General features: G+C 42.4%; 1 protein-coding gene across 1 annotated transcript; it reads left to right on the top strand.

Annotated features, from left to right (window-relative positions):
• Window positions 1–8076: 8076 nt before the first annotated feature.
• Window positions 8077–9006, top strand: LOC308276904 (olfactory receptor 7A40-like; the record flags this gene model as incomplete). Its single annotated transcript, XM_080715858.1, has 1 exon — window positions 8077–9006. The coding sequence occupies one exon, from the start codon at window positions 8077–8079 to the stop codon at window positions 9004–9006; it is 930 nt and encodes a 309-aa protein (XP_080571984.1).
• Between the last annotated feature and the right edge of the window lie 2693 nt (window positions 9007–11699).

Below are 11699 nucleotides of genomic sequence, written 5' to 3'. Positions count from 1 at the left end.
AGGTGGTATAAGGCTCTTAAGGGCCCTGGCGGACTTCCAAAACAGAGCCCTGATCTCCTGACTCAAGGCTTCTATCTTAGGCCCACTTCAGTTTTTCAAAACCATGAGAGCTGGGCAAGAATTGTTGTCTATTCAGAAAGATAGCCCATCCTATTTTAGATTGTTTTGTTGATACTGGGCATGCTGTCTAGAACTCTTACCTTATTCAGACTTCCTTTCAGTTTCAGGGAGTTGAGTCTCTTGATCCATTGCTGTCTGTCAGTACACTGGGGATGTATGGGTGGAATTGGTGGTTTCTCCTCTATCCCATTTGGTGTTTTGAAAAGCTGAAGTGGAGTACATATTTCTCAGAGTCTTGCTTTTGGATATCAGAGTGTTGACTCCAAGCTTGGACATTTATGTCCAGGTGGACATCCTATTATTTTCTAAAATGAGGGAGAAGACTTCCGGGAAGATGGCGACCAAGAAAAGTGGGGCTTAAGAGCCCCGCTAACAACCAATCTCCATTACCACAAAATCAGCGCCTTTCATAGCCAGAAAACACCATCACCAGAGAAACAAAAAAATCACCAGGCTCCAGAGAGAAAGCGGACTGAGAACAGAGCCACAGATGCGGCAGCAGCGCTTTACTGCCGGCGGCAGCAGGGAGTTCACCAGACGGCTACAGCAAGCCGAGGTGAGCCGCTGCGGAACAGCCAGGCAGGATTTCTCGGCGCAGAGAGTATCTAAAGCTCCCAGTGGCTGAGCTCAGCACATGCTGCAGGGATTCAGAGTGGAAATCAAAACCAAGAAGAAAAACACCAGCCCCACGGCCGAGGGTGTAGCAGCGGCGCCATATTGCCACCGGCGGCAGCAGCAGCAAATTCAGCGAAGCCAGTACAGCTACATCTGCATACTCAAGAACAGTGAGTCAAATTGCGGGCCACAGAGGAGAAATCCCAGTACTGTACTCCCTGGGACTTGACCCAGTGGAGGAGGGGTGGTGGCAGAGATATCACACCATAGGAGAACGTGCAACCTAGCACCCCCCACAGTCTAAAGCAGCCTCTATCGACTCTCTGGGTTGGAGACTCTGTGATACAACCCAGTAAAGGAGTAGTGGGGTCTGAGATACTACTGACTCGAGATCCAGAACACCTTAAGTGAAGTCATAGTGACCCAAGGGAAGAACCCAGAGAAGGCACAAACTTCTGAAATCATGGGGAAAAGGAACAACAATAGAGTAATGAATGCCCACAACCCCAAAATATCAGAACCTGATAACACAGAAATTCAGAGATCTCAAGAAGATCAAATCAGGAATATAACTGTAGAAATAATACAGGACTTTTGAAAAGAATTTAGAGAGAGTCTAAAAGAAATAAAGGAAGCAATCATTGAAGTAAAGGCATCGATTCAAACTATAAACAATCGATTACACCACATGGAGAATAGAATCTCGCTCCTAGAAGATGATCACTCCAAAAACGAACGCATAATTCATAACTTAGAAAAAAATCGACAGAAGGAATGTGATATTGAAGAAATAGAGGCCAATTTAAGAGAGCTAACCTAAGAATAATCGGAATAGAGGAGGGAAAAGAAGGTGAAACCAAAAGGATCAATAATCTCTTCAAAGAAATTATAGAAGAAAATTTCCAAACATAGAGCAAGAGGTCGATAAACAGGTCCAGGAAACTTATAGAACTCCCTTTAAACAGAATCAGAGAAGGGTTCCCCACACCACATAATTGTCAAAATGACCAATGTAGAAGCCAAGCAGAGAATCTTAAAGGCAACAAAAACAAAGGGCCAAGTGACATTCAGAGGCAAACCAATTAGAATCACTCCAGACTTCCCAAACCAAGTCATGAAAGCCAGAAGGGCTTGGAGTAACATATTCCATACTCTGAAAGAAAACAACTTCCAGCCAAAAATTTCCTACCCAACAAAACTATCTATCAAATTAGATGGGGAAATAAGAAGCTTCCATGACAAACAAAAACTGAAGGAATTTATGTCTTCAAAACCAGCACTAGAGAAAATACTCAAAGAGATTAACTACAAAGAAGAAATAGGTAATACACACCAGAACCAGAGAAACAAGATTATCCATCGAGCATACAACTAAGCAAAGAAGAATAAACAATATTTCAAGCAGGAATAAAATCTTAACTTGTTAGGAATTAAATTATCTCTCAATAATCACACTGAATGTAAAGGGCCCCAATTTCCCAATAAAAAGACACAAAGTGGCAAAATGGATTAAAAACCAGAATCCATCCATCTGCTGCTTACAAGAAACACACTTTACAAGTAAAGATAGTAACAAACTCAAGGTAAAGGGCTGAAGCGAGATAATTTGTGTTAAGTAGCCATCCTAACAAATGTGAAGTAGTATTTCACTATAGTTTTTATTTGTATTTCCTTAATGATTAGTTATATTATGATAATGATGAGTAATATTCATGTGTTTATTCATCATATAAAAATCTTTGGAGCTGGGCGTGGTGGCGCATGCTTGTAATCCCCGCGCTTGGGAGGCTGAGACAGGAGGATCGTGCAGGTTCGAAGCCAGCCTCAGCTACAGAGTGAGGCTCTCAGCAACTTAGTGAGACCCTGTTTCCAAATAAAATATAAACTGAGTCTGGGAGTATAGCCCGGAGGTAGAAAGCCTCTGGGTTCCACCCCAGTACCACCAAAAAAAATATATATATATCTTTGGAGATTCATTGTATTGTTTGCTTTTATTGTTGCTAATTTCTAGGATTTCTAATTGGAATATTAATATACCTTCAAATATACCATTTGGAAATATTTTATTCCATTCTATCAGTAACTTTTAATTCTGTTTACATTGTCTTTGGATGTACAATATTTTTCTATTTTTATGAAGTTTATTTATTCTTTTGTTGCCTGTGCCTTTGGAATCATATCCAAGAAATGACTGCCAAATTCAATGTTGTGGAGATAGGTTTCTGAAAGAATAGACCACAAAGAATGGACTTAAATAGAAACTAAATGAGTAGCTGGACACAGTGGTATACATCTGTAATTTCAGTACTTGGGAGGCTGAGACAGGAGGATCACAGGTTGAAGGCTAACCTCAGCCACTTAGTGAGATCCTCAACAACGTAGTGAGACTCTGTTTCAAAATAAAAACAGCTGGGGATGTAGCTCAGAGGTAGAACATCCTTAGGTTTAATCCCCAGTATCTGAACAAAGCTAAACTAAATAATATATTTTTTTAATTTTATAATCTCAGAATAATGCAAAAAGACATAATTTATATCTTTGAATTATCAGATGGTTTATATATATATAATTAAATCACAGATCCTATGTTATAAACATGATATTTTTAATTGTTTTGGGAAAACTATGAAACCAAGGATTGTCGCACTCATGGTTTTGTATCAAAGGGTCATAGTTACCCTTTGCTGAAGATGGGAGTAGTGAGTTTTCTGGATACATCAGGGCTGTGTCCACTACACAAGTCAAGGCTTTGGGGGACTTTAAGGGACCTGGACAAGACAGGTTCATTTGTCCCAGGTTAGATCTCTGGAAAGCAGAAGAGATTATGAACAAAGAACAATAAATACCAAGTCCCCTGACATTTAACTTGGAATCTTGGAAACAGAAAACAAGTGAGAAAAATTGCTTTGGGGGCAGAGCAGCATCCCCCAGGGCAGTAACGTGCTAAAGCTGGCACAACAAGAGGAAACCAGCCTCATGAGCTGACACACGGAGCTGTACTTCGCTTCCCCGGTGTCCCCGGTGCATGTGGCGCTGGGCAGTGTGGGTCGTGGCTGTTTTTATGTTGGAGTCCTATTTCTGGCTCAGACACTGATGCATGACCCCTCCGGGCTGTCTCACCTGGTGATACAGCTTCAGTCTCCAGCGTCAACCATTTGGGGAGGAGTGTGGACTTTCACAGGGGACCTTCAATTGAGAAAACCATCCAGGTGAGTCTGAGAGCCCGGCAGGTGCTGAGAAAGCTTCCCAGAGGCTGGAAGCCGAGGACATGCACCTGGGGTCACCCGAGGGCCCGACCAGCCTGGTTCTGAGCCCAGGGCCAGCTGTGGGTGTTTGCTGGGTGCCCTGGAGTCGCTGTTGTGTTTATTTACCAGATCGAAAGAGGAACAGGCATGGAACCCATTTCTTCTTTCTGAGATGTCGCACCACAGTTTTCTGGTTATCATTTTAATGGAATTTTATAGCTTATTGTTTTTCTACTGTATTGTAGAGTGATATTTTTGGTCCTAAAATGTTTTAAATTTTGTTCAGTGAACTCTACCTTTTTACTTCCAAGTTTCTTGACTTATTATTTGAGATTATTTTGCAACTAATAAAATATATATATATTTTTTTTCCTGATGGCTCTATATGTTGCTTAATTCTGAGGTCTTTGCTTCCTTAGATGTTTTATCAGATCTGTTATCTGAGAAGCCACCTTCATTTGTCTCCAAATAGTCATTTAAGCCAGCTTTTATTTAATTATTCAAGGTTCTCCAACTAAATTGATGTATATCTTTGTCCTATAGTAAATGTTCATGTTTACTGATAAAATTCCTGGTTATCTACTTCCATCCTATTTTCAGAAAATGACAGAATGTGTTCTTTATGGCTGAGTAGAAGTCCATTGTGTGTATACACCTCATTGTCATTATTCATTCATCTGGGTTTTTTTTTTTTTTTTTTGCGGTACTAGGAATGAAAGCCAGGGGCATTCTACCTCCAAGCTATACCCTTAGTCTTATTTTTTATTCCTTATTTTGAAACAGGGTCTCACTGAATTGTAAAGGGCCTCGCTGAGTAGCTGAAGCTGTCCACGAACCGTGATCCTCCTGTCTCAGCCTCGTCCATTCATCTGTTGATGGACACCTAGGCTGGTTCTATAATTTGGCTATTGTGAATCATGCTGCTATAAACATGGCTATGCATGTACTGGAATAATATTCTGACTTCAATTTATTTGTTTATACCTCCTTAAGATGTATAATTGCAATGCACCAATGAAGTATTAAAAATTCCTGGTTCACAGCTTAGCTGTCCACCAACAGATGAACTAACAAAAAGTTGTGGTATATTCATATGATCAAATTTTTTTTGTAGTACCAGGGATTGAATCCAGGAGCATTCTACCTTTGAGCTACACCCCCAGCCCTATTTCGTTTTAATTGGAAACAGAGTCTTGCTAAGTTGATGAACATCTCACTGCTTGCTGAGGTTGTCCTCAAACCTGCAATCTTCTTGTCTCAGCCTCCCAAGTACTGGGATTACAGCCTCCCAAGTATTGGGATACCTGGCTTACACAACGGGATTTTAGTTAGTTGTAAAGAAGAACAAAATTATGTTATTTGCAGGGAAGTGGATGGAACTTGACATTATGCTAAGGGAGATTAGCCAGACTCAAAAAGTGAATAATTGTATACTTTCTCTTATATGTTGAAGCTAGTTAGAAATTGGGAAGTAAGGGTAAATCAGAGAGAAGAGCAGAGATTCCAGTGGAGCGATGGAGGGTGTTCAGAGGATGGGGGAGAAGGGGGTAGAGACATAAAGAAGGTAAGAGTTGAAAAACTGCTATGTACATACATGTAACTACCAAACTGCAAAGCATGCATGGAGAAGGGGATGAAGTGGGGTGACACCTAGGGTGAGTTACTCACTGAGATGTGTGCACGTATAATCCCATCACTCTATATCACACTAGCATGTTTAATCACAATATACCAATAAAACAAAAAATAATGTCTTTCTTTTTGTGTGTGTGGTACTACACATTGAACCCAGGAGCACTCCACCACTAAGCTACACCTCCAGCCCTATTTTATTTTATTTTGAAACAAAGTCTAGCTAAGTTGCTTCTCTAAACACGAGCATGCATGCATTGTCTGACTTCAGTTCCTTTGGAAAGAGTCCCAGGAGAAGTATCACTAGATCCTATGGTGGTTTCACATCCAGTCTTCTGAGAAACCTCCACACTGGTCTCCATAGCGGTGGCACCGGTTCGCAGGCCCACCGACAGTGTAAAAGGGCTCCTATTTACCCAAGTTGTCGCCAGCATTGACTATTGTGTTCTTGATGATTGCCATTCTAAGTAGAGTTAGATGGAATCTCAGTGTAGTTTTGATTTGCACGTTTGTAGCTGCACAATTCACAGTAGCCAAACTATGGAATCAGTCTAGGTGTCCATCAACAGACGAATGGATCTCAGGAATGCAGTACGTATAACAGCTCAAACTTTGCTGTTCTTTATATATTTCCTGTTTTGAAATTCTGCCTGATTTTGTGTGTCTTGGAACCAAAAAGTGATGATTTTGTTCCCTTTTCAGAATCTTTGGTTTTGATGTTTTCTCGTTTTTGCAAGGCTGCAGAGGGCATAATTGGCATGGGAGTCCCGGGAGACATGGGGAAGTTTTCCCCTCACTCAGCCTCTCAGGAACTAACTAAATTAGTCACTTTCTCCCTTAAGACCTTGTAACTTCTGCTTATGCAACAGATTGCTTCTTTTTTCTTTTTTCTTTTTTCTCTTGATACTGGAGATTGAACCCAGGGGCATTCTACCTCCAAGCTACCTGCTCTGTACTTTTTGGCTTTTATTTTTTTAACAGGGTCTTGTTAAATTGCTAAAGCTAGCCTTGAACCTGTGACCCTTCTGTCTCAGCCTCCCCGTACCAGAATTACAGGAGCGCATCACCGCCGCTGGTTAGGTTGCTTATACTCTATAAAAGCAGGGTAGAATGTGGCCATACCAAAAGGAGCCCAAGATGTGCATCTGGGGATTTACAAGCTGTCATTTATGGGTGCCATTTTCACGTCCCTTTGATGATAGCACCTTGTGCAGGCAGCTTTCCTGGTGCCAGTTCCTTTAGAATAGTGTCACTGGGAGAGAGAAGAACATGGTACTAACACAGGCCCAGGAGATTGTGACAGAAGGTGCATTTTTAAGTGGTTTGTGTTGTGTGTGTGTGTGTTTGTCTTTAGGCTTGAGAGCAGGAGTCAGAGAAAGAGGAACTGGGTTTAATATGTTCCAAAATGTAACTCGTAATACAGAGGCCAGGTCTGAAGGCAGCAGAGGCGGGTGTCCATTCAGCAGGGGCCTCCTGCTCACTTAACTGGAGCAAGTGCAGCCACCTCTGGACAGAGTCCTCGTGTCTGGAGCATCACAGCAAAGGGCCACTTCACTCTGCATTATTCTAGGGAACCACCCACACCAAATCATCATTCTCTTTTTCACACTGGCTTCCTCACTGCGCTCGAAAATCTGCAAGAAGCACCTCCCTCAGGGCCTTTGCACTGGCCACTGCGCCTGCCAGACACACAGTCTACAGGTGGTACTGTGGCTCCCTTCTTTTTTTTCCCCCTTAGAAATCTCATTTTTTGTGGATGTAACACCAAGGATTAAACCCAGGAACATTCTACCTACATTCCCAGCCCTATTTTATTATTTTTAAAAAATTGAAACAGGTTTTGCTAAGTTGCTGAGGGTATTGCTAATTTGCTGAAGCTGGTCTCGAACCTGTGATCCTCCCATTTCAGCCTCCAAAGTACTAGGATTGCAGGTTTGAGCCACCATGCCTGACTGAAGATCTCCTTTCATACATAACTTTTCTGCAGGTTAGACAATAGTATGAAATAACACTTCCTCCCCACTTTGTCCTTTGCATTGGCTTTTTCTTCCCTCTTCAGAGTAACTCTTGTCCACTGGCATGCCATGTGTTTATTTCTTACTTGCTATATTTGCGTGTGTTACTCCCCTTACTTGTGTTAGGAATGCTTGCTTTTCTAGGATCAGTCAGTTACTGCCTAGACACTGCTGGAACACAATCATCGCTAAATTGTATTCCTCTAATGCACGAAGGAAACACAAACTTTTGAATCCATAGCTCACTAGGGACAGGCTGAGAGTGACAGCAATTCTGAATCAGAGAGGGAGGTGCAGATTCACACCCAAAACATAAGAACCCACGTGCTGACTGTAGAATAGAAACAAGAGCATTTCTGCCAGGCTGCTGCTGCATCAATGTCTCATGTCTGTTTTCTTTCTATCTTTTTGTTGTTGTTGTTGTTGTTGTTGCTAGTTACATCAACCACATGGGTCCAGAAAATGACACAGGAATCTCAGGATTTCTCCTTCTGGGAGTGTCAGAGGACCCCAGATTGCAACCCTTCCTCTTTGGGCTGTTCCTGTTTATGTACCTGGTCACGGTGCTGGGGAACCTGCTCATCATCCTGGCCACCATCTCAGACGCCCACCTGCACACGCCCATGTACTTCTTCCTCTCCAACCTGTCCTTTGTGGACATCTGCTTCACCTCCACCACCGTCCCAAAGATGCTGGTGAACATCCAGACGCACAGCCAGGCCATAACTTTGAAGGGTTGCATCAGCCAGATTTACTTTTTCATCCTGTTTGGAGTTTTGGACAACTTCCTCCTGACTGTGATGGCCTATGACCGCTTCGTGGCCATCTGTCACCCCCTGCACTACACGGTCATCATGAACCGCCGGCTCTGCGTGCTGCTGGTGCTGGTGTCCTGGATCACAAGTGCTCTGAATTCCTTGTTACAAAGCTTAATGGTGCTGCGGCTGTCCTTCTGCACAGACTTGGAAATCCCACACTTCTTCTGTGAACTCAACCAGGTGGTCCTCCTGGCCTGTTCTGACACTTTTCCTAATGACTTGGTGATGTATTGCGCAGCAGGCCTGCTGTTTTGTGGTCCCCTGGCCGGTATCCTCTACTCTTACTCTAAGATAGTTTCCTCCATCCGTGCAATCTCTTCCGCTCAGGGCAAGTACAAAGCCTTTTCCACCTGCGCCTCTCACCTCTCTGTGGTCTCCTTGTTCTACTGCACGTGCCTGGGTGTGTACTTTAGCACATCTGCCACACATAACTCACGTTCTAGTGCAGCAGCCTCAGTGATGTACAGCGTGGTCACGCCCATGCTGAACCCCTTCATCTACAGCCTGAGGAACAAGGACTTGACGGGGGCTCTGAGAAGACTCTTCAAAGGGAAGATGTAAGAGGGAATGGTTTTTTTTTGCAGGTCTGGGGATGGAACCCAGGGGCATTCGACCTCCAAGCTACACACCCTGCCCAATTTTTAATTCTTTATTTGAAACAGGGTCTCACTAAGTTGCAGAGGGCCTCACTAAGTAGCTGAGGCTGTCTGTGAACTGCAATCTTTCGATCTCAGCCTCCCAATGCTGGGATTACAAGCATGCCCACCACGCCCGGCTAAGAGGGACATTTCATTTATTTATTTTTTATTTTCAATACAATTTTTTATTGAACATAAGTGGTATACATTTAAACTATACTTGGTGCCTTCTCCCCCTCCTGTTTTCCCTTACCCTCTCCCACCAATGATTATCCAGGAAAACAATGCCATATTCATACTTTTACACATATTTGGATGTAGACCCTAAGAGGGACATTTTAAAAGATGTGTTTGTGAGCCCAGGATTTTTAAGCCATCACCCAGATATTGTAATTCTTTTGTTGGATCAGGAAACATATCTTGTTTTTTTCCACTGATTTTCCAGAATTTTGATTTCTTAATTTCAACTACTTCATTGAATTTTAAATATACTTTTATCGGTGCATTATAACCATACATCATATTGAGTTCAGTGTGATAGAAACACATGCACACAACACCAGGCTCATTTCCTTCTGGAGTCCACTCCACTCCCGCCCCCTCCCTGTTCATAATATTGAAACTGGTATTTACAGCTTCATAAATGTACATAGGATTTTTTTGTGTGTGTGTGGTACTGGGGATGGAACCCTGAGGCTGGCTTTCTTTCTTTCTTTCTTTCTTTCTTTCTTTCTTTCTTTTTCTTTCTTTTTTTTTTTTTTTTTTTTTTTTTTTTTTTTTTTTTTTACCTCCGGCTACACTCCTAGACCTATTTTTTTATATTTTATTTGGAAACAGGGTCTGTTAAGCCAGCGAAACTGGCTTCGAACCTGTGCAATTCTCCTTTCTCCGCCTCCCAAGCAGGGGGATTACAAGCGTCGCCACCATGCCCAGCTTACATAGGGTTGTTTTAACTGTTTTCTTAATCAGGTCTCCTCCCTCTCCATCTCACCTCCTTCCACAAGTCCCCTTCCATTATTCTACTGGTCACTCTCCTCATTTATTTGAAGTCTCTTGTTTCCTATTTTTTCTGTAACATATAACCCTTTACTTTCTGAGACTGACTGATCTTACCTGGAATAATATTCTTTAGTTCCATCCATTTTTCTCCAGATGACATAATTTCGTCCTTTTTTATGGCTGAGTAAAAGTTCCACAATCCATGTGCTGATGGACACCTAGGCTGGTTTGATAGCTTGGCGGTTGTGAATTGGGCTGCTATAAACGTGGGTATGCAAGGATCACTGTAATATTCTGACTTCAGTTCCTTTGGAAACGCACTGTGGAGTGATATAGCTGGGTCTTACTGCCCCCATTGCTAGTTTCTTGCGGACCATCCATACTGATCTCCATAGTGACCGCATTAACTCACAACCCACCACCAGTGCATAAGGATTCCCATTCCCCACACGCTTGGCAGAATTTACTATTATTTGTGCTCCTGATGATTGCCGTTCTGACTGGGGTAAGATGGAAGGTCTGAGTTTAGATTTGCACTTTCCTGACTGCTGAAGACGTTGATCAGTTTTTATGTATTCACTGGCCGTCTTGTATGTGAGCGGCCTCACTAGTGAGCTCTCTGTTCTCCCTGAAGCCCAGTCTGTTTCCTTTCGCAGTCTCCTGCTTTCCCAGTGTTCTGCCCAACCTCAGATGAGGGGCATTTGGAGATTACGATCATTCTCACACAGGATGCGTTTCACTACTCCCGTGGAATAAACCACGCTTGACAACTGAGGCCATGGTATATCATTTATTATAGAAGAAATTGTGAGACTAAAGTTTCTCCATTTTCTGTTTGTTATCTCTTTCTGTGCTGCGACTGTCTCTGTTCTTCCTTATAAGTGGTTTCACAGTTCATCATGGGAGTTTATTATCCTCATAAAAGTATCAGATCTTTTTAAAACTCTTTGAAAATGTTTGTGGTACTGGGGATTTAATCCAGGGACATTCTATCTCCAAGATACAGCCCAGACCTTTTTATTACTTTATTTTGAAACAGAGTCTTGTTAAATTGTAGCGAGCCCTGCTAAGTTGCTGAACCTGTGACCCTCCTGTCTCAGCCTCAAGTACTGGTATTAAAACAGGTGAACCACCATACCTGGCTTGGATATCAGATCTTTAAAGAAGAGCTCAGGCCAATACTCCTCAAACTATTGCATGAACTAGAAAGGAAGAACTCTTCCAAATTCATTCTATAAAGCTTGTATTGAGCCATGTATGGGGAGCACACACCTGTAATCCCAGTACCTGGGGAAGCTGAGATAGAAGGATCTCAGGTTTAAGACCAGCCTCAGAAACTTAAAGAGGGCGTGGGCAACTTAGTGAGACCCTGATCCAAAATTTAAAAAAATAGAGCTAAAGGTGTAGGTTGGAGTAGAACATACCTGGGTTCAACATCTGGCACTGCCCCTCTCACATGAATCACTTTGTAGCACACTCCTATACCACCCTGATTCCTAAACCAGATAAGGACACACAAAGGAAAACAACACCTACAAACCAACACCCTTGATGACACAAAACCTTTAGTACAATGTGAGTGTGTCATACTCAGCAAGACACTAAGAAGACGACTCT

Source organism: Muscardinus avellanarius (genome assembly GCF_963383645.1).
Source record: "Muscardinus avellanarius genome assembly, chromosome: 18".
Classification (NCBI taxonomy): Eukaryota; Metazoa; Chordata; class Mammalia; order Rodentia; family Gliridae; genus Muscardinus; species Muscardinus avellanarius.
The sequence above is the reverse complement of the archived record's forward strand: the minus strand, read 5'-3'. Positions and strand labels throughout refer to the sequence as shown.